At 42.0% G+C, this 23825-nt stretch overlaps 1 protein-coding gene across 2 annotated transcripts in view; it reads left to right on the forward strand.

Annotated features, from left to right (window-relative positions):
* GNAL (G protein subunit alpha L) overlaps nt 1–23825 on the forward strand; it is a 314748-nt gene that overhangs the window by 31750 nt on the left and 259173 nt on the right. The window contains exon 1 of one of the 2 annotated variants that reach the window (XM_075826436.1): nt 5253–5340. The exons of the other annotated variant lie outside the window; for it this stretch is intronic. Coding sequence (XP_075682551.1) covers nt 5292–5340 — 49 coding nt within the window. The 5' untranslated portion in view covers nt 5253–5291. Of the gene's footprint in view, nt 1–5252; nt 5341–23825 lie in introns of those variants that run through there. 2 annotated transcript variants of the gene reach the window in all.

A 23825-nucleotide genomic window follows, 5' to 3' on the forward strand; every position in this document is an offset into this window, starting at 1 on the left:
CGTTTAGGAAGTTACATAAATGGTTGTGGCCTACAAGGACACACAAAATCTGCTTTTCTATTTACTCCTAGCCAGGCAACCAATTTGGATCATAAAATGATCTATAAAGCTTAGTTTGTACACACACTTTTTATTGTTCCTTGTCACCATATATAAATGAACAAAGCGTAACCTTTTTTGTTTTACACCCTTGTCCAGCCAGAAACCATAAATAGTTTGGTTCAAGTGAGAAGTTAATGTTTAATCCAGTTCTGTGTGGCAGAACAAAGCACAAAAGACGTAAGTGTTCATACAGGGCAGTGGCTTACTACTATCATTATATTCATATTGAATCCTTTCCCCCAATTCTAATCAATCGAGATTACCACAGAAACACCACACCTAGAGCTGTAACCTATAAATAAGAATTTCATACATTGGTTAACCTTGCTCATCTGTCGTTAGACTATACTTCCCTGTTTAAGGGCTGCATGGTATAAACACAGGTCCACTCTCCTATTAGCCAAAATAGCTAATGCCATTTGGCTAATAAGAGCGTTCAAAGAATACACCGGACCCGCAGTTATGAATCCAGTGTAGTCACGAGGAGAGTGCTTCCCCCTTTCTCAGCAGTAATTGATGGCTTCTGTGTACTCACTGTGGGGAGAGACCCTTCATTATACAGCCGGTATATTCTATTACATGCTCCTCAATCGTTTTTCGTGCCGTTATGGCAAATAGGAGAGCAGTCCTGTTCTCATAATATACTGCACTTAAATAGGGCAGCGTAGTCTGATGACAGATCCGCGTTAAATATGCTCAAACAATCCACAAAAGCTCCATAGAGCGAAAAACCTCAGAAAAAAATGATTTGTAATCTTTCAAATATTATACTTAAATGATCACTAATCTTTCAACAAATTTTAGCATAAAACATGAATATAAGAAACTGTAATATATCTTATTAGAAAAAAATGCCTCTTTCGCCACTAATCAGGCTCCACTCGCCTTGCCTCTTTCAATAATCATTCACTGCCAAAATTGAGAGGGACTATTGGCTCACTTTGGGATCAGGTTACAGCTGCCCATAGAAGTCTATGTAGAGGGATGGAGCAAGAGTAGAATGAGAGAGGCAGAAAGTCACACGCAGACACTGAAGCAGCTTCTAGTTTGGCTGGGTAATGCTATGGCTTTATCGCAAATCCGGATGGAAAATCTGCAGCATATCTGCCACGTGTGAACGATATCATTAGACAAATGGAGAAGTGTATGCAAATGATGGCAGTATTCTCCACATAGAAGTCAATGGAGAAAAAAAAAATAGATTTGACAAACCACAGACCAATCACACTAGGGATGAAACCTTTATCCCTTGTTCATATAAATACCTGAATAGTGTGTAATATAAATAAATAAATAAACATTGAATAAGACACAAGAATAGGAAATCAATTTATGCCTCCATTTTTAATCTAAAGCATAGGGATGAAAAAGCAGATTTACATCCAATTCATATGCAGCCTATTATTCAGCATACATCTGTTCAACATCATGAGATCGTGGGTGCTCTTCATTTCAAAACCTGATTCTAAGAGGTCCACTATTTTGTCTCGTATTAATTTTTATTATAGGGGTAGCCCATGCGCCTAGAAATTTGCTGCAACCTTTTTTAGTCTGTTTTGATGTCTATGAAAGTTCCCTGGAACGGCCTTCCTGAAGCCTGTAGGCTGCACGCGGAGTTCCTACGGCTCTCTTCTACATAGACATAGGCACTTTTTGTGCCATTGTATTGGTGGCTCGGTACAGCATGGTATTAAGGAGGTATTTTCCCCTAGAAGCAAGACTTCTGTTGAAGAATACTTGTTATGACCAGTGGTTTGTGGACCCACTAGGTTTCTACACTGATTTTGCAGATGGCAACCTCTAAGGGCGTTCTCTAAGTAGCCTCCCTGGTCTTTACCCTTTAACCCCCTACGGGAATCTGGACACCGGCTGATAGCGGGTAGCTGGACACCGGCTGATAGCGGGTAGCTGGACACCGGCTGATAGCGGGTAGCTGGACACCGGCTGATAGCGGGTAGCTGGACACCGGCTGATAGCGGGTAGCTGGACACCGGCTGATAGCGGGTAGCTGGACACCGGCTGATAGCGGGTAGCTGGACACCGGCTGATAGCGGGTAGCTGGACACCGGCTGATAGCGGGTAGCTGGACACCGGCTGATAGCGAATAGCAATAGTGCACTACAATCAGATACAAATGGGTACCTTTGCAGGACACAACTAGGTTGTTCCAATGTTGCTCAGGCACAAGGTGGATTGTGGAGGTGCTTTAAGTAGTCTAGGAACAAACAGGGACTGGTAGAGGAATATTTGCGCGTGCTGGCCCTTTAAGAGGTGGCCGGAGCGCGCACTAGGAACATTACGACCGATAGCGGAGGAACACCGCTGATACCAGCGGCCTAGAAGAGGGGCAGGACCAGGCTGTCAGAGAAAGTACGAGACCCGGCGGCGGGGAGCGGCAGCAAGAGCGAGACCCGCTGCCAGGGTTACAATACTTCTGTAACAACGGCATCTGATGACTATTTTTAATTGTATGCTTCAGTATAAAATATAGACTTCAATGGCTACTGTATTAGGGCTCTACATAATTTGAAGCTTTTATGGAGCCGCAGTACTCCGTGAGGCCCCACATTAATTTGTCGATCCCTGGGTTAATCATTTGGTGCTGTGTACACATTTGTGATGATCATTTGGCCTTGATATTCCGTTTTTATTTTAGAGTGCAGGTAAGGTGGAGAAGGTCACACAGTTGGAAGCTTATTCCACTGTCGCTTAGGAGTAATGGTAACACTGACTTTTTGCTCACCAAGAAAAAACAACTAACAAAACAAAAACTACTAACTGACTATTTTGAGAACGTACGGAAGGATGGGAACGTTTCTGGGATAGGACGAGGTTATTTCGTCTTGCGATGGTTAGCCGCAGTGTTGTAGTCTATTTTTGGCGCTCCTCGGATTAGAGTCCAGAGCTTGTTTATTTAACAAATTACTAGCAGGTGCATGTGTAATGTCTTTGGATCACACTCAATAAGCATGTGTGCAATCACAGCGGCGGAAGAGCAAATCATTGCTGATAAAGGATTTTAAAATGAACAAGCTGAAGATAAAATATAAAAACAAAGCTTAATCAAGCTGCGTTCTATTTTTTCCATGACCTTTTATATGTTGAGTCAGTCTGGCAACAAATAAACAAGAGTGGACGCTATAAATGTGCGCACATATAGATAATACTGGGATGGACAGAATACTGTAGAGCCATCTATGTGGCAGCAGCTCAACGCATGGATGCATATAGACAAGCTGCATGGGGTTAGAGGGGTTGTATGGGATAAGAATATTGCTGCTTTCTTTCAGGAAAAGCACCACTTTTGTCCACGGCTGTGTTTGGTATTTCACGAGACGGACCTGCAATATCAGACACAGCCCGTAGACCAGAGTGGCGCTCTTTGTGGAAGAAAACAGCCGTATTTTTCTCAAGGCTTTGGAGTAGTCTAGTCGGGCTGTGGAGTAGTCTAGTCGGTACATATGTACCAACTCCGGCTTCAAAATAAAAATATAAAATATTCTATATTTGTATTAATTATTAAATACTTGGCTAGTATATTTTCATAGGAATTTAGGAAGGTTTTGACATTTTAATCATATAAATATATGATTTTCTATCAATCTAAGGCCCCTATTTATCCAAAAACTGTGATAACTGATTTTCTATTGCTGCTAGAACATCCTTGTTATCAACTCCGTTCTCTCCTTTAGGCTGAGTTCACACAGGGTAGATACGCTGCGGTGTATCCGCCCTGTGCGCTGCATGGGATTCCGGGCAAAAAAACGCAACAAACCAGGGTCCAGTTTTTCGCCCGGACTGTCCGCTGCGGAAAACTGCAGCACTTGTCTTCCGAGGAGGCCGGCCTGCTAGCTGTTTTATCCCAGTAGGCCAGCCCTCTGACGTCATCCAGGCCGGCTTCGTGGGATGACGTTTAATCCTATGTGACCTCCACTGCAGCCTGTGATTGGCTGCAGTGGTCATATGGGCTGAAACGTCAGGAGGCTGCGCTGGACAGAGGAACACAGACTTCTGGGTAAGTATGAGATTTTTTATTTTTCTGAGTTGAGTTTTTGTGCGGTGGAATCCCTGTGACCCCACCGCAAAGAAACGCAACACTGCTATTTGTTGCAGGATTTACCTCCCCATTGAATTCAATGGGGAAAACCCGCAACAAATAAGCAGCGTTCGCGCAAATACAATTGACATGCTGCGGAATAAAATTCTGCACCGTATGTCAATTTCTGAGCATTTTTTCTGCTCCGTATTTACGCAGCGTGTGGATGAGATTTGTTTTATCTCATCCACTTTTCTGCTACTGTAACGTGTGAATTGACCCTTCGGGTATGTTCACACGCAGAGTCAAAAACGTCTCAAAATATTGTGTTGCTTTCAAGGGAAAACAGCCCCTGATTTTCAGAAGTTTTTTTGCAACTTGCGTGTTTCGCTGCGTTTTTCGCTGAAGTGACCTGCACGTCTTTTGACGAGCCGTCATTTTACGCACCGTATTTTGACAGCGATGCGTAAAATGACAGCTCGTCTGCACAGAACATCGTAAGACCCATTGCAAGCAGTGGGCAGATTTTTCCAGACGTATTGGAGCCGTCTTTTCAGGCGTAATTCTAGGAGTAAAACGCCTCCATTACGTCTGAAAAGAGGTTGTGTGCACATACCCATAGACTAACTGCTTCTCCAAGGTCACTAGTTAAAATGTCACAATCTGTGCTGCACATGCTCAGTAGTAAAGTTCCTCCTCTGACAGGGAAGCAAGTTCATTACCAGGTGCAGCTCTGTTTTAGCACTATGGTGGGTCCAATGCAAAAGTTTCATGAGTTCTCCCCCCTCCTGAACAGACTGGAGCGCTGAGGGTTATTATTGTCTTTGTTCCTAGTGATCGGCTGCACTGAGGGCAGTGAGTTCCAGGACTGTTCTGTAGTGTCCTGTACTTATCACATGGTCTCCTGCTCTGTTGCGCATCTCTGCTCCTATATCCTACCCCCTTCCTCCTCAGCGCCCAGCCATTCTGCTCGTTTGGTATTGCGCCGCTATGCTGTGTCAGCACTGGGCTCAGAATGAGCGGATTAAGCGCTCCGCATCCCTCCTAGCCTGGTTGCTTGGGAAACTGTCTCCCTGACAACCAGGAATACTACAGAGTTTTCAATGGCACTGCAGCGAGCCGCACATGTCTGAACAGAACTACAGGAAGGAGAATGGCCAGACCGACACCGAAGGGGAGAAGGAAGACCGACAACCCAATAGGTGAAGGGCACAAGGGCTAATGGGACACACACACAACAATGCCGCTCTCCCCCCGGTCTTTGGGTGTCCGCCCCAAAATCCCTTAACAAGTTTTCAACTGTGTCTGGGTCCATCCCATCCGCAATATAATTTGTTGTGACCGGAATACCCCTTTAGTATATTAGATACACTTTTTAAATGTTTGTTATTTCCATTCAGACTTGTACCTTGTTTTCAGGACTTATACATATACAGCTGCATAACGTTATCTGAGTGCACACTGTTTTCTTACAACATTACCAGCCACACATATTTATACCCAACGAGCAGACAACCGGGCTTATTATACATAACCTACTTATGAAGGAGTTGGACAGTTGAAAAATAGAGGCGTCTGAGTCGGAAGTTTGGCTTACCGACTCGACAGCCCTGGTTTTTCTAATCTACTTCAACCCCTATAAATAAGATCTACAATGGAGAAGAATTGATGATCTGCATGACCATGAAATGACTGCTGATGTTCTTTGATTATCACAAAAACTGCTGATCTCCTGGGATTTTAGTGGATCTGAAGGGCTTGTCCACACGTAACGGAATTGCTGCGAATTTTCCGTCCAGAATTGCAGATGGAAAATATGCAGCAGAATGCAGTATCCGCATAGTGGCTGAGAATTAACAAATCTCATCCACACGCTGCGTAAAATTTCCATCCCGATATTCGCCTGCAGTCAATTGCTGCTGCAGAAAGTGGGCTGTATTGCTGCGTTTTTCAGAGGAGATGTCACCATCTCCCAGCACTGAATAAAACACCGCAAAATCTGCACTATTTGCTGCAGTAAAAACGCAGGAAATGGTGCGGTTTTTCTGCAGCAATTCCGTTACATTTGGACAAGCCCTTACAGTTTACAGGGAATTATGCACAAAATTTTCGGAAATTTCTGCTACTGAAAATGCTTTCAAATTCATCTGAATGGGGCTTGCAGAAATCCATGCACCTGCTGCGGAAACAACCCCATTCAAATGTATATAACTGATTTTTCAATTGCAAACATTTCTGCAACAAATCTCCTTGTGTGAATTTAGGCCTAATTCAGATGAACCTGTCCGTTTTGCATCCACAAATACAGACCGTTCCGTGTGGTATCCGTGTGCTTTCCATGTGGCATCAGTGTTCCTGTTTTGTTTTTTCTCCTCATTTCTTTAGCAACTGGTGCATGAAAAACCCGGACAGCAAACAAATCTCGTCCATGTGCTGTCCGTGTTTTTCATGCACCCATTCACTTCAATAGACGACGTGGTCTGCGAAAATGGACTAAAATAGGACATGCAGTGAGTTTCACGCATCGCACACACGCTGCGTGAAAAATCACGCGTGTGTGAATAGCCCCATTTATTTGCATGGGTCCGTATGCTGTCAGTTATTTCAGCACCCGGACGTAGTTTACGTTCGTCTTAATAAAGCCTAAGGCTATGTTCCCACAGGGCGGATACGCTGACGAGTAAGGGTATGTTCAGACGGCCTATTTTCAGACGTAATTCAGGCGTTTTACTGTTTTCTGGTCAGTCCCTGACCTCCGCAGCGATGCCAGTATGTACGGCTTGTGAATACTTCTGCTGCTCGTTTTTATTTTTTTTTTACTCTCGGACATATGAAACTAACAGTGTTTACTCTACGTTTAGAACTACTAGAGCGTATCCTTTTTAATTAATATTTTCTAGCTACTTTATATTTGGGTTTTTTCTCGGCTTAGTATTTAGTACCCTTTTCTTTTTTCAAAGCCAAGTATCCAAAAAAAGATAATGATCACATGGAGAAATGTTTACCATTTTCTGATTTCTGCATGAAGCCTCGAGGATGGCTGTATGTTACCTCTTGAACACAAATGGTGATTGGGGGGGGGCACAACATCTGCCAAGTCTTGGGGTGGGTTACCAGTTTTAAGCACTGTTTGGTGGATATGGCCCTGCCTGTAAATGTGCACAGGATCTGTACTGCTCTTCGCTCTCCACTTGAATCTATGTATTATTTATTAGGAGCCTTGAAGTAGGTTGATGCTGTGCAGTCATATGCTCAAGCAGGGCTGTGATAGGAAAGCTGACCCAATTACTGCTGCAACAAAGACTGTGCCAACATGGCTCATTTAGGATGGGAGAAGAATCCAGCCGAGCTGGAACCAAGGGATGCTTCTGCAAAGTGAACAGATACTTGTATTGTGGTGTTTGTAAAAAATATCCGTATAGATTATTCGGCGGAGACTGAAAACGATCATTCTAGTTGTTGATCAACTGGTTGTTTTCTTTGCTATTGAATTGTATTAAAATGTTCCGTCGTGAATTTGGTCAATTTGTTGTGATTATAAATATTTAATATATTAAGTATATTCAATCTGTCAACCGTACCAGTTCATCATCGAAATAATGAATATTATTTAATACATCTGTATTTATTCATATTTATAAATAAATAAATTTTCCCTTTGAAATATAAAATTAAAAATAGTTAAACGGAAATAACTTTACTCGTATTTAAAAGAAAAAAAGAAAGCTAGGTCTAAAATGGTGTCGTTTATTAGAAATACAAAGTTGCTGGAATCGGATTTGTTGCTATGGGCAACTTCTCCACTTTTCTTGTACAGCCGATATCTCTCAATGTTTAGAATGTTTTTATTATTTCATAGTTGGGAAAACATGAAATCCTTGAAATGAAGGGTGAATGCCCACCATAGACATTGATAGCATGTCACTAACATATGCCGTCAATGTCTGATTGGTGCGACCCCCGCGATCCCAAGAATGAAGAAACTGCAGTGATCCGTAAATCGCTGCAGGACCTTCAAATTTTTTTCTTTCTATACAGCACCATTTTTGAACATCACTTCGGAATGTATTTCAATACCAGACATGGCTCCCATCGGGAATGGTGGGAGTCCCAGTGAATTTAATCTTTTTTTCGACTCATACATGTGAAGCATGTCACTTGCCCTCTGCTGTTTTATAGCAACCTCTAAGGGCATGGCCAGACATGGCGGAATTGATCTAGAATTCCGCTGCGGCCAGTCCGCTGTGGAAATCCGCAGCGGACATTTTCTCCATTGCTTTCCACAGCTTTTTAGTTAGGTTCGTGCACACGTTGCGGAAAACTCCACTGCGGACCATAGGCTGTGGTGCGGAATTTGGTGTCCGCAGCATACACTGGCTGTTGCGGACTTGTTGCGGACTCATTGCGGAATTTCTCCATTGACTTCAGTGGAGTTTCAAAATTCCGCAATGAAGTCCGCAGATGTTATGTGTGTGGCGTAGTGTATTGGTTTTACGAACATGATCTTTCTTCATTCTGGCTGGACCTATGTGTTTCTAGGTCTATAGCCAGACTGAGGCCCCATGCACACTAACGTAAAAACGCCCGTAATCACGGGCCGTTATTACGTTACGGGCAGGCCCATAGAAGTCAATGGGGCTCCCGTAATTACGGGTGACTACGTGTGTGCACCCATAATTACGGGAGCGTTGCTAGGCGACGTCAGGAGATAGTCACTGTCCAGGGTGCTGAAAGAGTTAAACGATCGGCAGTAACTGTTTCAGCACCCTGGACAGTGACTTCCGATCACAATATAGATCAACGTGTTAAAAAAATAGAAGTTCCTACTTACCGAGAACTCCCTGCTTCTTCCTCCAGTCCGGCCTCCCGGGATGACGTTACAGCCCATGTGACGGCTGCATCACAGGCCAATCACAGGATGCAGCGGTCACGTGGACTGCCGCATCATCCAGGGAGGTCGGGCTGGATGTCGAAAGAGGGACGCGTCACCAAGGCAACGGCCGGGTAAGTATGAATTTCTTTTACTTTTACTAGGGAAAGGGCTGTCCCTTCTCTCTATCCTGCACTGATAGAGAGAAGGGAAGTATTCACCTGAATACGCAACGGCTAATCCGCATAAATTGAATGCACATTTTAGGCAAAGCCGCAACAGAATCTGCAACGCAGATTATGTGCGGCATTGATGCGGACAGTGGCGGAAGAAATACGCCACGTCTGGCCATGCCCTTAGTTGACGAGATTGCTTTATGCAATAACTCAATCCTACTCCATGCTATTAGCTGGGTGAGGTTCTGGCAACTTCTTGTTGATTTTCATTTAAAAGGAGAGTGGCTCTGACCATAATTGTTAATGTACCATAATTGACATTAGAGCACAATAGATCTTCTAAAAATGTAAAATGGCTACACATCTTGGTTGTGGATGACCTAATTGCGAAAAATAGGAATTATGTGCCTTTTCTGAGGTCTTTAAATTTAAATATTTATGTGCTGAAATCGCCTTTGATTGTTTTGCTTTGTTTGTCTTCCCACAACTTTTCTAAAACACATTTCTATTTTTATTTCTTGGGCTCTCTTCACATTTGTATTAGTTCTTTTTGTTGATCAGAATAGCTATTTATTTATTTTTTATTCACTATAAAATAAAACAGAAATGAGACATTCATTATAAGGCTATGTTCACACGGAGTATTTTGCAGGAGGAATATCTGCCTCAAAATTGTGTTTGGAAGTTTGAGGCAGATTTTCCTCTCCCTGCACGCCGATTTTCGCGCCGTTTTTCGCCCGCGGCCATTGAGCGCCGCGGGCATAAAACACTGCGAAATACGCTTTCTCTGCCTCCCATTGAAGTCAATGGGAGGTCAGAGGCGTAAACGCCCGAAGATCGGGCATGTCGCTTCTTTTTCCCGCGAGGCAGTTTTACTGCTCGCGGGAAAAAGACGCCGACGCCTCCCATTGAAATCAATGGGAGGCATTTTAGGGCCGTTTTTGCCGAGTTTTGCGATGCGGTTTCCGTGTCAAAAAACTAGGCAAAATACTCTGTGTGAACATAGCCTAAAATATGTCTGTGTGTTTTTTTTTGTTTGTTATAAATAAAATAAATTGCTGTCAGCTATTTTAATGTATTTTGAAATAACTTTTGAATTAGGCTTCGTTCACATCTGCGCCAGGGCTCAATAGTCGACTATGCTATTGTTTCCGTCAAAACAACAGAACCCTTGCACAACTGAGACAAACAGAAACCATTAGCACCGAATCCGTCACCATTGAAAACAATGGTGATAGAAACCGAAACCTATGGTTTCCGTTTGTGTCAGTCAGGGCTCCGACGGAAAGCTCAGACGTTCCATTGGAACGGAGCCCTAGTGCAGATGTGAACGAAGCCTTACATTTGTCAGTCTTTTACGTTTTGGGGTAAATGCTCTTCTGTGAAGTGAACAAACTATTTAATAGGCCACACAGCAGTATTTTGCTTCAGTATTTGCAATCCAAAACCTGGAGTGGAACTTACAGTACACAGGGAATGTATTATACATCTTCCATGTCTTGGACCCACTCCTGGCTTTGGCTTACAAATACTGAAGAAAACTACTGACCTAAACACTGCTGTTTGAAAGTAGCCATGCACTTTATTTTGCCATTGACAGTAGCTACAAAAATGCAGGGCTGAGGATGGACCATTCAGTCCATCTAGGGACGAGCACATGCAGGACAAAACCTGTTTGGAGTGATTCCTATGTGAACTGCCTTGAACTTGCACCAGCTCCCTAGGACAAGCCTCAAGTCTGCATGAATGATCCATCCTGAGAAACACATGAATATCCACTCTGTAAAAGTGTTACAGCCCCTTTGTTCTTGTGATCGATGTGAGGTCGCCATGCCCAATCCCCCACCAATACTTTCTACTGACATCTCTATTGGAAAGCACAATACTTGTTTTAAAACCTCCTCGATATAGCACTCTGAGGGCTTGATTTTCGCGGGACGAGTTGTAGTTTTTCGTAGCACCATTTATTTTGCCATATAATGTACTAGGAAACTGGAAAAAAATTATTTGTGGGGTAGAAAATGAAAAGAACAGTGATTTCCTCCATGGTTTTTTGCGCGCCGTTCTTACGGAATTCACTGTGCAATTAAAACAACATTTTAACTTTATTCTGTGGGTCAATACGACTACGGCAATACCAAATTTATATAGTTTTTTCTATATTTTACTACTTTTACAAGTGAAAACCTAAGTGTAAAAAAGATAATTTATTTTGTGTCGCCAAATTCCGAGAGCCATAACTTTTTTATTTTTCCGTCGATTAAGTGGTATGAGGGCTTATTTTTTGCGGGATAAGCTGTAGTATTTAATAATACCATTTTGGGGTACATGCGAAGGTTTGATCACTTTTTAATTAAATTTTTTTTGTGGGAGTTTAGGTGACCAAAAAATAGAGATATTGACGTTAGAATTTTTTTTTTTTTTACGGCGTTCACCGTGCGGGTTAAATAATGATATATTGTAATAGCTCAGACTTTTACGGACACGGCGATACCAATTATGTTTATTTTTTTTTTTACTATGCTCTAGGGGGAAAATGAGTTGTTTTTTTGTGAACTTTTAATATTTTATTTGTGTTTTACACACAAAAAAAAACTTTAACTAATTTTTACTTTTTTTATTAGTCCCCCTAGGGGACTTCAATCAGCGATCGTTAGACCGCTTGCAGGATATAATTGCAGTATGTCGTGATTGTGACAGGCACCTATTAAGCCCTGCCGGAGGCGATTGCATTGCGGGGGGCGCAATGAGCTATTAGAGGGCGTCGCCCCCTAATTTTTAACACTTTAAATGCTGCGGGCGCTATTGACCGCAGCATTTAACTAGTTAAACTAGCGGGATCGCGCTCAGGCGCGTTTCCGCTCGTTACTTTGAAGTGTCGGCTGTAACAAACAGCCGACACCCGCATCGTATGGAGCGAGTTCACTCAGTGAGCCCGTTCCATACTTCCCCTACACGACTTTGGCGTATGGATACGTCAAATGTCGGGAACGGGTTAAAGGAATTGTCCGCTTTGAATAATCTTCAAATTATTATTTATTTATTTATTTTTTCAACTGTATTTAACGGTATGCTGATCAGTTTCCTGCTGCTGGGAGCCCCAGCGATCAGCTGTTAGTGGGGAACCTGGCATCACCATCACAAAGGAAATTAAACATTACACCATTCCCTTTGAAATCAATGCGCTGTCTGTGTAATGCACGGATGTGGCGGAGCCTCCAGAGAGAGTCTTTGTAAGGCATCATGCACACGACCGTTAGGGTATGTTCACACGATGAGAGGCATTTACGTGTGAAAAGACAGACTGTTTACAGCTGCCTCGTTTCACACGTAAATGCTCCTCGTAATTTACGAGGCGTCTGAGACGCTCTTAAATCTTGAGCTGTGCTTCATTGAGTTCAATGAAGAACAGCTCAAATTACGTGGCAAAGAAGTGCCCTGCACTTCTTTGCCGAGGCAGTCCATTTACGCGTCGTCGTTTGACAGCTGTCAAACGACGACGCGTAAATTACAGGTTGTCTGCACAGTACGTCGGCAAACCCATTCAAATGAATGGGCAGATGTTTGCCGACGTATTGTAGCCCTATTTTCAGACGTAAAACGAGGCATAATACGCCTCGTTTACGTCTGAAAATAGGTCGTGTGAACCCAGCCTCATGGTTTTTACTGTCCGCAAATACAGAACCGAAAATACAGATGCACATCCGTAGCCATCCATCTTTGCGGAAGCGCCCATAGACTTCTATGGGCGAGTCTGTGCTGCAATTGCGGACAAGGATAGGACATGTTCTCTTTTTTGCAGATCATTTCTCCGGCCTGGACGCACATTCGTAAATATATGGAAAGGTGTCCGTGGCCTATAGAAATGAATGGGTCCGCAATTTTATCCATAATTATGGATGAAAACTACGGTGGTGTGCATGGGGCTTCACCATTTTCCGCACCGACCAAGAAAGGGTCTGGAACGGGGGAACTTCCTCTATTAACTCAGAAGTCCCTTATTAGATATTTCAAAATGCATTGTCTAAAACCGAAAACTCCTGTATTTCAAGTGGATTTTACTAGACAACACGTAACTGTTAACTGGCAGAATTGTGGAAGGGGGGGAGGGGTGGGCAGGATATAGAATGCTGTATGTTTTGGAAGATGGACAAAATAAATGTATTTGGGAATTAGTCATTTATACTTATTTGGTCTCCTGGACCTAGCTGTGCACCTCTGCTGACAAGGAGGGAGATGTGAAAATCTTTTGTCGATTTCTTACTAACTGTGTGAGCTTATTGGTCTTAAAAGCAATCTCCCGTTAAAAGGGGTTTTTGGGTTTATATGAATAAAACTTGGTCAGTGTATAAAGAATTGTTCTACAACTATCGAGTGTACTTTCAAGCTCTGTTTGCTGTCAGTGAATTTAAGCATTTTTGTTTACGTCCAAAGGCTAAAAACCTGTACAGGCCCAATATTTCTCTCAGGCACCATGCATGTCCTATTTTTTCATATTACGGACCGTGATGCCATACTTTATAATGGGAGCATGGCCCGCAAATGCGCAAATCCTTCAAGTGCTCTGAGTACATGACGTATACTTAATTTATTATGCATTTTAAAAACTTTTTTGCACCTACCTCCACTGCAAACTTTTTTTGAAAAAGTGTTGCACCTAAGAGAAGTTATAAAAGGTGCCAAATTTGTTCACGAGGTGATTAAATTTTTTAGCAAAATACTGGTGTAGATCTATGGCAGCCATGAGGTTCTCCCATAGTTATAAACTGAGATGTGATCGATAGCAGCTCAATCTGACATGCAGGACCCGCTGGCACTGAACCCATCAGTATCGCAGACCTGACAGATACAGGTTTCAGTGCAAGATACAGAATACAAAGTAGCTGTATCTCCAAAAAGTACAAATAATTTTTCATAAAAAGTATTTTGAAAGTTGCACCAATTACACTAATAGACAGTTTTATTTAAAAAAAAATAATATATATATATATATATATATTATATATTTCAAAGGTGTTCATAGCCTTTAAAGCTGCTGATGTCACTGTCCATATATGGACGGTGACGTCAAGGGCTTTCCCAAGATAGGAGTCCCAGGCCAGAGCTCTTGCAAAGCCACATGAAATCTGAGCCGCGTGAACATACCCTAAAGTGTACTAGTTGGCTACCTTCTGAAGATAATGGTAGCAGTCAAGTTTTATCAATGTGTCTTTTTTCTATACAGATAGACATGTGCAACAAAGGCATCATACATTTTCAGTTCCGCACAGTGTTTTTCTGTAACAATGTATTTTCCTCCTTTTTATATGCAGTTATTTTAGTATGTGAATTTTATTCCCTTTGATCTTTTTCGTACACTATTTTAGAATACTTTAGCTTCACCTTCTAGGTCTACTTCTATACAGTCAAGAAGAAGTTTCCTATCTTCTGATCATGTGTTATACTTGTAAAATCTGTATTGGCTTCACCTATGAGTCTTTTTATGATTAACCAGACTTTTGGTTCTCTGAAGTAGATGTTCATTGGACAGTCCATATATTATGTTTTATTGTCTCCCTAGAGATTTCCCTGTGTTGTTTAGTAGTATTTAGTCCATTAGAATCAATATCATTTTACAAAGTAATGAACTTTGACCAATGAATATGATGAAGCCACCTACTATTCACGTGAATCTAGCTTAGGACTTTCCATTGAGTCTGGCTGTTTTCTCATTTTATTGATTTGTGAATTAATGTGCTATTTTTAGGCTAAACAAACATTTCTTCCATATTGGAAGAGATTTATTGTGCTTGCCGGTTTTATCTGGTGAATGCTGGACTCAAATACAAGTTTCCTCTCACTCCCTGCCTAATGTTCATAATGTGATTTCTGAACACCACTATCCCTCAACAGGAGACTTGTTCACCCCCTCCACAATCCCCTGTTGGAGAGAACATGACCCTCCTCCTTTATTTGCCGATGTTGTGGATCGGGTGAGCCCTGATGTTCGCACCATCAATGGGTCAGAGAGTACCTGATCTCGGGTTCCCCATCTTTACAGATCTAATTTTTGCTGCAACCAGGTCCATGGTACCTCAAAACACGGTAGCAGCAAGGAATGTCCCTCTGCAAAACGTTCAACCCATCTCAGCCAGTATATAGTACTAGTCAGGAATTATAAAAGGATTTACCTTCCACTGCACCAAGCATTTTTGAAGTAGGATTAAAAGTAATACCCTGGGAGTTGAAAGAGTTCAGGGTCTCCCCCATTGCAATTAGGTTAGGAATCCTTGTTCTATTATTCAGTTAGGAGATCCTTTGTTTCGCAGTTCTGTGAACTATCGGAATATGTTTACGTCTTGTGGTTACTGGGATGTTAACGGATTTCAACATGTTATATAACATAAGTCAACTGCTTGTAATTGATAAGTATATTTTTTAAATTATTTGCTCTAAATGTCTTGAGCTTCGAAAACTATATATTTAAAAAGAAAAATCTCATGTCTTGCCATATACTGCATTACTACATGTTTTCTCCCAGTCTGTGACCTCTATTGAAAGGAATGGAGTTTGCATTTCTATGTAAAACTTAATTTCCCTTAAGGTGGCATTACAAGGAAATTGAAAACTTGTTGCCCCCACAGACTATAGCTGACCTGCACCAAAATGCCACAAGAAAACCCCATTTGCACATAAAGTAGAAAATCTTCAGATGTTTAGGCGTGCCGCAGATGTTCGAATATGCAGCATGTAGAGGATATCTGCTGCATATTTGTGCCAAAATTCACAAAGGAAGAATTCTGCCTTGTCTGAATATAACCTAAAAGGGGTATTAAAGTAAAAAAAAAAAAATAAGAGTAGCAATGCTTACCATGATAACCTCCCCTTTTTGGGCCTGTGAAGAATAAATTATTTTTGTCGCTGGAGTCATCTGTTTTGTGTCTTGCCGCCTCTTTAGTGCAAGATTTGGTCACACAATGGAGGGAATTTTATTAAGATTGATGTTTTTATATGCCAGTTTTAAACTAAATTACAACGGTGTGAAAAGTGCCAAATTTATTAAGACAGGCATGCCTCCTTGGCGCATCTTTTGGCTCTCCATGCGATATAAATGAAAATCTCGTGCAAATTATAGCAAATGTGTTGGGCTGGCAGTGGCGCCTCCTCATCCCGCCTAACCACGTTCTCTTTTCTCAACAATTTTGAATTGGCAAGAGGATTGAAAAGTTGCAAATTTTTGTGTCAATATTGCATGTGCCAAAATTTGCTACTTTTCGCCACCACTAAAGTTGCATAAATAATTGTAATTAATTTCCCCATTTCCCCAAGCTGTTGGCCAAATCCGATTTCTCCCGACTAGTCCATAAACGTGCATGCTTGGTTTGGCTAAGTGTGCATGCTTATATCAATAGGGAGAGGGCATTAAGCCGCTGTCAGACACCTCTGGCAGCAGCTTAACTTTTGCGCAGAATTCTTCTTTTTCCAGCATCTGACCGTTTGGAGGTCCCCATACACATAAGATTGACAGATAGTACGGGCCGGTTTCCGCAAAGCAGTTTGAGTGCAGTTTTTTTTTATAGATTGTTACAGTACTGTAGATTTGGTCATTCTAAAGGTGGCCATACACTATATATAGCTGTTGGCCGAACAGTCGTTTGGTTGACCGCTATTTCTAAGGAATTCCCCATACACATGCACGCTCGGTTATTCAGTGGGGAGATGGGAAGTAAGGTGCTGACGATCAGCTTTTACCACAGGGGATATGTAGTATTACATGGTGGCCATTCATATGATACATGGGCAGGTCGGGGCTGCCACAATGGGAACTGCTGATACTTAGCGGCTCCCTTTTCTGGCTTACAGAGGGGGGCCCGACTGGGGGGGGGGCACCTCTATGATAGCCATATACCCTCTTAGTGAGACAACCTCTAGTAGCTATGGCTATGGTGTAAAAAGAGCGCCTGATTGTAGGTTTTGTGCCTATATCTGCAAAACGCTGAGTAAAGAATTATGGGATGGATCCAGTGGCAAATTATATTGGTGGTTTTTCAGTGCTGCGCCTTTAGTGATTGCAAGGGCATCTTGTGCCATCATGCTGTACTTTATAACATCACGTGTTGATTCTAATCATCTGTATAAAAGGGGTTAGTTATTTCTTATGAATATGGAAAGTTTAGTGCGAGAACCATTGTTTACCTAGACGAGGAAATATTATTTGCTCCTGTAGTTTTACAAAACAAAGAATTACAGGAATTGAACGAAGGAAACCATTTACACAAAATAAAGTTAGTTGAATTAATGGAGCTGACGCTTGAATTTTCCTCCACAAACTGTCAACGCACTACAAGAAGCAACAATACGGCTGATAGTAAATAATTAACTGGTGTTATTCATTTCCTTTTGTAATGCCTTTTTTTTCTGTAGGGCCAATTTCACAATAGAAAACTAGACATGTGTCTCCGCGATTATTCAACCAGTTATCACTGGGTCAAAAAGACCCAACGTCTCTGGAGAAGATTCTGGTAGTATTACCGTTTTAACGTTAAATAAAATTTCTGTTTTGCTCCACTCCCCCACCCCCGATTGGGCCGTACATAATTAGAGTTTTTTGACGCGGAAACCGTGTCAGAAAACACGCTCGAAAACGCCTCCCATTGGTTTCAATGGGAGGCGTTCTTTTCGTGTGAGCGGTAAAACCGGCTTGCCCTATCTTTGACCGTTTTCGTCTCTGACCTCCCATTGATCTCAATGGGAGGCAGAGAAAGCGTTTTTCGCTGCGTTTTTGCCCGCGGAGCTCAGTGGCTGCGGGCGAAAAACGCGGCAAACCACGTGCAGTCAGATCCAAATATTTTCGCCTGCAGTGAAGCGGGTAAGCTTTATTTCCTTACCTTCTCCCTTCCAGTTCAGAGTATTATTCTACCAACCTCCTAATAACCTCATTCTGTTGTCGTGAAATTAAACTTTATGGGTATTTCCTTTGGAGTAATTTATGATTCATGTCTTTCATTCTGTCTTATAGAAAAACTTGGTCCTGAACAATTCTTTTGACTCGCAGCATTTGACTAAACGGAAGTGATTTCACCATTGATCTTGGGTGATTACTGTCACATTGCAGTTTGTGGACTTCATACAATGGTCAGTGACCATTTGTCACCCTTCCTGTGCACCGGTGTGTCTAAAAACTAAGGACACAGTGGATGATGCAATTGTGTACTTGATGTCATTGTCAATACTGTTAAAAAAAAATAAAAGTAAAAAATGTTTGTGTCTGAGATCCCATTCAGATAACAAAAACAGTATCTATGTATCTCCACCATCTCAGCACATCACACCGTTCTAGAGATTCCATAAAAATATTTTTATATGCACCACCTTAGAGCCCAGGGCGTCCCTCTTCTTTGGACATGAAATGTGCCATGGAATATCAAGGCACCAGTTGTTGTGTGCAGAGTTTGGCTTGAACTGTCTCGGAATCTGTACGGGAAATATTTCTGTGCGTGCAGGTTCCTGGGCAGCTCATGGCAGTTAATTCTTAGAACCTCATCATGCAGCGGGGGTAAAGGAGCCACCTACATGCTGTTAAGCTGGCCATAGATATGAGATTTTTGTTGGTGGATCTTTTCAACAAATTAAAAAATGTTTGCAAGTCAATTAGGGCATCTAGTTTAACTTTGGAGGTCATTGTCTAACAATCAATTAGACAGATTTATGTCACTTTTTTAGAATTCAATTTTACATTCATTGTTAAAAGTTTACATACACCAAGTTATTTGTCTCGTTAGACAGACTAGACGAATCCTTAAATTGATATGTTTGCTTTTTAGAAGCTACAAATTGGCCAATTATCATATTTAGGCATTCATTTGTACCTGTCGTTCTATTTAAGAGTCTATATTTGCCTTTTGCCTCTTTACACCATGGGAAAAGCCTAGCAACTCCGACAAGGCCTCCGAAACAAAATTATGGACCTCTAAAGTTCCTTAAACGGTTAAGGACTAGGCTGTTTTACAGCTAAATGACCAGAGAAAATTTCACAATTTTGCTATGCGCTTCTTTAGATGACTATAACTCAGCAGGTGAATAAAGTTCATCTTTGAATTTGACACTCTTTTTAAAGGACAGATAGGGCTTTGTTTTAGTGCCATTTGTCAGTATATATCATTTTTATTTTTTTCTCTAAAGTGGGCAAAATTGGAAAAAAATGCAAGAATTTAGCAATTGCGTCCGTTTATGCTAGCATTTTTCACACACGGTATGGACCACGGACAAAATTCATCTCCTTTCACATTCTTCCACTTCTCCCGTGCATGGGGATACCAAATATGTGTGCCTTATTCACTGTGCGGGCATGTGCCAGGGCTTGGCATAAAAGGAGGCTTTTTGATCTTTTCGGTTCAGGAATTCTGCACTTGATTTTATAGCAGCATACTGTGTTCTGGGGGGCCTTATGCTGCTGAAACATTGGAAACACCCCATAAATGACTTCATTCACACAAGTAGACCCCACAAGGTTTTCTTCAAGGGGTTTATCATATTTTTAGACAGTCCAGTTTTCTTCTGAAAGTTTCTTGAATAAGATGGAACAAAATAAAATGAGCATTTTTCACACACGGCATAGACCACGGACAAAATTCATCTCCTTTCACATTCTTCCACTTCTCCTGTGCATGGGGATACCAAATATGTGTGTCTTATTTATCACATAGAGAAGTAGGAGGGCGGACGATAGAAGAAGCTTATTTCACAAATCACCTTTTTTCAAAGCTGGTTTTACAAAACTCAACAGAGTTTCTATAACACTTCCAAAATATCTGCTCTTGAAGCAGAAATCCCAACATATTCATCTAGGGGTATAATGGGAATTAATTTTTTGGGGTTTCCTAAAATAAGCAATTGCAGGTTTATGCAAATGGTGCTCTCCAGCAGATGAACTTTAGAAAATATGCAAACATGACATCCACCCCCCACCCATTCCCTCCCTCACCCTTGGAGTGAAATCAGGTGAAAAATAAAAACGTAATGTAGGGCAAATATATTTTCAACTAATTAACTAAAATCTAATAATTCAGAATAGTGTGGTATTTTTTAAAACATAGGTGAACGCATAGGCCTGGTTGCGAGGGACATGAGGGACAGAAATATCGGGAATCTTTGCGGTGCCCGTCTTTTCTGCAGACGCGGCACTTTTTCTGGGGGTTGCTTCTGGTTGGTGTTGGGGGAATCTGACTGATGAAAGGTCTTTCAGTCAGTCGCGTGACATCCTCAGACTGGGGGCATTCTTGGGTGTCCTGAACATCAAAAATGAGGCCTTCAATAATTTTCTCCTGGATATTCAGATATGTGTCTGTCTCTGTTTTTTTTATAGAGCACAAATGAGTTGTGGATGGCCACCTGTAACAAATAAATGGCCACTTTTTTGTACCAGGTTTTAGTTTTGCGTTTTACTAAATAGGGCTGTAAAACCTGGTCGCTTAAATCCACCCCCCCCCATGTACTTGTTATATTCGGACACGTCACTTTGGTTTGTGCTTGTCCGATGTTGCCCCTCTTTCCCTCACTGCCACTGTTCCTGCGGTATGAATTGTGCTTAGCACATACACATCTTTGCGATCCCTGTACTTGACCGCCTTCAATTCCTCAGATGCATAAGCACAGGAGTCCCCCTTTACCATGCGCTTCCCCACTAATTGCTGTGGAAAACCAATTCTGTTTTTGCGCATGGTACCACATGCCCCAGTCCTTGCAGCATGCAAATGCCTAAACAGGGGCACACTGGAATAAAAATTATCTCAGTACAGGTGGTACCCCTTGTGAAGCAGAAGTTGCATGATCTCCCACACGATCTTACTGCTGGTGGAAAGATCAAGGGGGCATCCAGGAACATTTATTGTGCGGTCCCGCCCTTCATAAATCCTGAAGGCGGTGGTATATCCTGACCCGCTTTCACACAATTTGTAGAGCTTAACACCATATCTTGCCCTTTTGGAAGGTAGATATTGGCGAAAGCTAAGTCTTCTATGAAAGTTGAGGAGGGATTCGTCCACGCTTCCATTCTGCTCAGGGGCGTAGAGTTGCAGAAATAAATTATTCAGGGAATTTATTAGCGGTCTTATTTTAAACAACCTATCCCGGTTTGCATCGGTACTTGGGGGGGCCTGTGCGTTGTCATTGAAGTGGAGGAACCTCATTATTGTCTCATAACGAGACCTGGGCATTACTGCAGAATACACTGGGGTGGCTTGGGCGGGTCTTGTTGACCAGTAAGACCTAATGGAGGGCTTTTTGACAATACCCATATTTAGGGTGAGCCCCAAAAATTTTTTTCATTCCTGCAAATTGGTGGGCGTCCAATCTCTGGCATGGGTGGATGAAGGTTTCTGCCTTATATACTGAGCAGGATATAAATTAGTTTCATGGACAATGATATTTAGGAGGTCGTCAGTTATAAATAAATGGAAGTAATCCATTTGGATAAAATTTGTATTGTCCACAGTTATGGCAGGAAATCTGTGAATTCTAGGCCCAAAAGATGGAGCAGGTGCCCATACAAGAGCCTGAACTGGAGGGACCAGGCTGTCCCGTGCTACAGCGCTACTAGGCCCTTCACTTCCATATTCTTCAGTTTCAACTGCGTCAGGGATAACGTCCCCTGAAGATGAACCTGAAGTGACGCTATCATCGTCACTACCTAAAACAGGTTCCATCTCTGACGCCATCTCTGATGCGGTCTCAGACTCTGATCACAACATGGCGTATGCCTCCTCAGCGCTAAACCACTTCCTCACCATAATGTCGCTAACACTAAACAAACAATTATTATTTTCATTTTTTTTTATAAACAAACACAAACTAACTGCTATGTGTGTGTGTGTATGTATATATATATATCTACACTACCGCTAACAAAAAAATAAACCGCTATTGCTATATATATTCTATATATGTGGATATATATATAATTATATACTCCCTACCTGCCTATTCTAATACAATAAAAGATAGAAATGTAGGTAGATAGATAGAAATCTATCTTTTTTCTATCTATACAATCTAGCCATCTATCTATACAGAGAATGTTTTATAGTGTAACACTGTATTTTTTTGTAACTGTAATCTTCTGGCAGCAATTCTCTCGAGTCTCTTCTTCTCACACTGAAACTATGTGTGACTAGAAGAAAAGAGGCAGGAGATTTGCTACCAGAAATTTCAAAATAAAACAAATGTGATCGCTGCGTTTTCACAGCGATCACGTGTTCAGGGACCATCAGATTGGTCCCTGATACTCTGCCCAGTGCCCAGAGCTGTTGGTAACAGCGTGGGCACGTGATTGCGTGCACATTATATTTTGCATTGAAATGCATGTGATCGCTGTGATTGGTTGTCACAGCGATCACATGTTCAGGGACTAAAAGATTGGCCCCTGACACTCTGCCCAGTGCCCATGGCTGTTAGGGACAGCCAGGGCACAGGTCTGTGTGCACGCGATCGCGCATGCACACTCTCTGAAGTGCCGCCGTAATTAGTCTATACGGCGGACTTCAGGGACCCTGACCGCTGGCCATAAAAACACAGCCAGCGGTCGGGAACCTGTTAAAAGCTATTTCCAAACAATTGAAGGTACCATGATCATCTGCATAAACAGTTCTGTAAAAATCTTGAAACCACATAAGCACTGCATCATTCAAGAAGGGGGGGAAGAAATTTACTCCAGGGCTTAATGAATTTAGTCCTTAAAGAGGCTCTGTCACCAGATTTTGCAACCCCTATCTCCTATTGCAGCAGATAGGCGATGCAATGTAGATTACAGTAACGTTTTTATTTTTAAAAAACGAGCATTTTTGGCCAAGTTATGACCATTTTTGTATTTATGCAAATGAGGCTTGCAAAAGTCCAAGTGGGCGTGTTTAAAGTAAAAGTCCAAGTGGGCGTGTATTATGTGCGTACATCGGGGCGTTTTTACTACTTTTACTAGCTGGGCGTTCTGACGAGAAGTATCATCCACTGCAGCAGCATCAGCGTTTGCAGGTAAGTAGCTACATGGACTTACCTGCAAACGCCGATGCTGCTGCAGAATCAACTGTAGCCTCTGGTGCCGATGTGTCCTCGCTCGTCCGACACAATGCAGGACCTGTGAGTGACGACACAGCGTGATCTCTCGAGAACACGGCTGTGTCTGCACTGCCAGAAGCTGGGCGTTCTGAAGACAAGTGGATGATACTTCTCGTCAGAACGCCCAGCTAGTAAAAGAAGTAAACACGCCCCGATGTACGCACATAATACACGCCCACTTGGACTTTTGCAAGCCTCATTTGCATAAATACAAAAATGGTCATAACTTGGCCAAAAATGCTCGTTTTTTAAAAATAAAAATGTTACTGTAATCTACATTGTAGCGCCTATCTGCTGCAATAGCAGATAGGGGTTGCAAAATCTGGTGACAGAGCCTCTTTAAGGTTCAACTGAACCATAAGACCACAATAAAGGTACTGGTAATGGAGTTGGGCATCAGGTGCCAAAGTATTTACATCAACCATGTCCTACGTCACCATGTACTGAAGGCTGTCTCGCAAGGAAAAAACCCGACTCCAAGATCGGCATAAAAAAATCCAGAATGAAGTTTTCAGATGATCACTGTGACATGAAAGAAAATTTAACTGCTTGG

Source organism: Rhinoderma darwinii, chromosome 5 (genome assembly GCF_050947455.1).
Source record: "Rhinoderma darwinii isolate aRhiDar2 chromosome 5, aRhiDar2.hap1, whole genome shotgun sequence".
Classification (NCBI taxonomy): domain Eukaryota; kingdom Metazoa; phylum Chordata; class Amphibia; order Anura; family Rhinodermatidae; genus Rhinoderma; species Rhinoderma darwinii.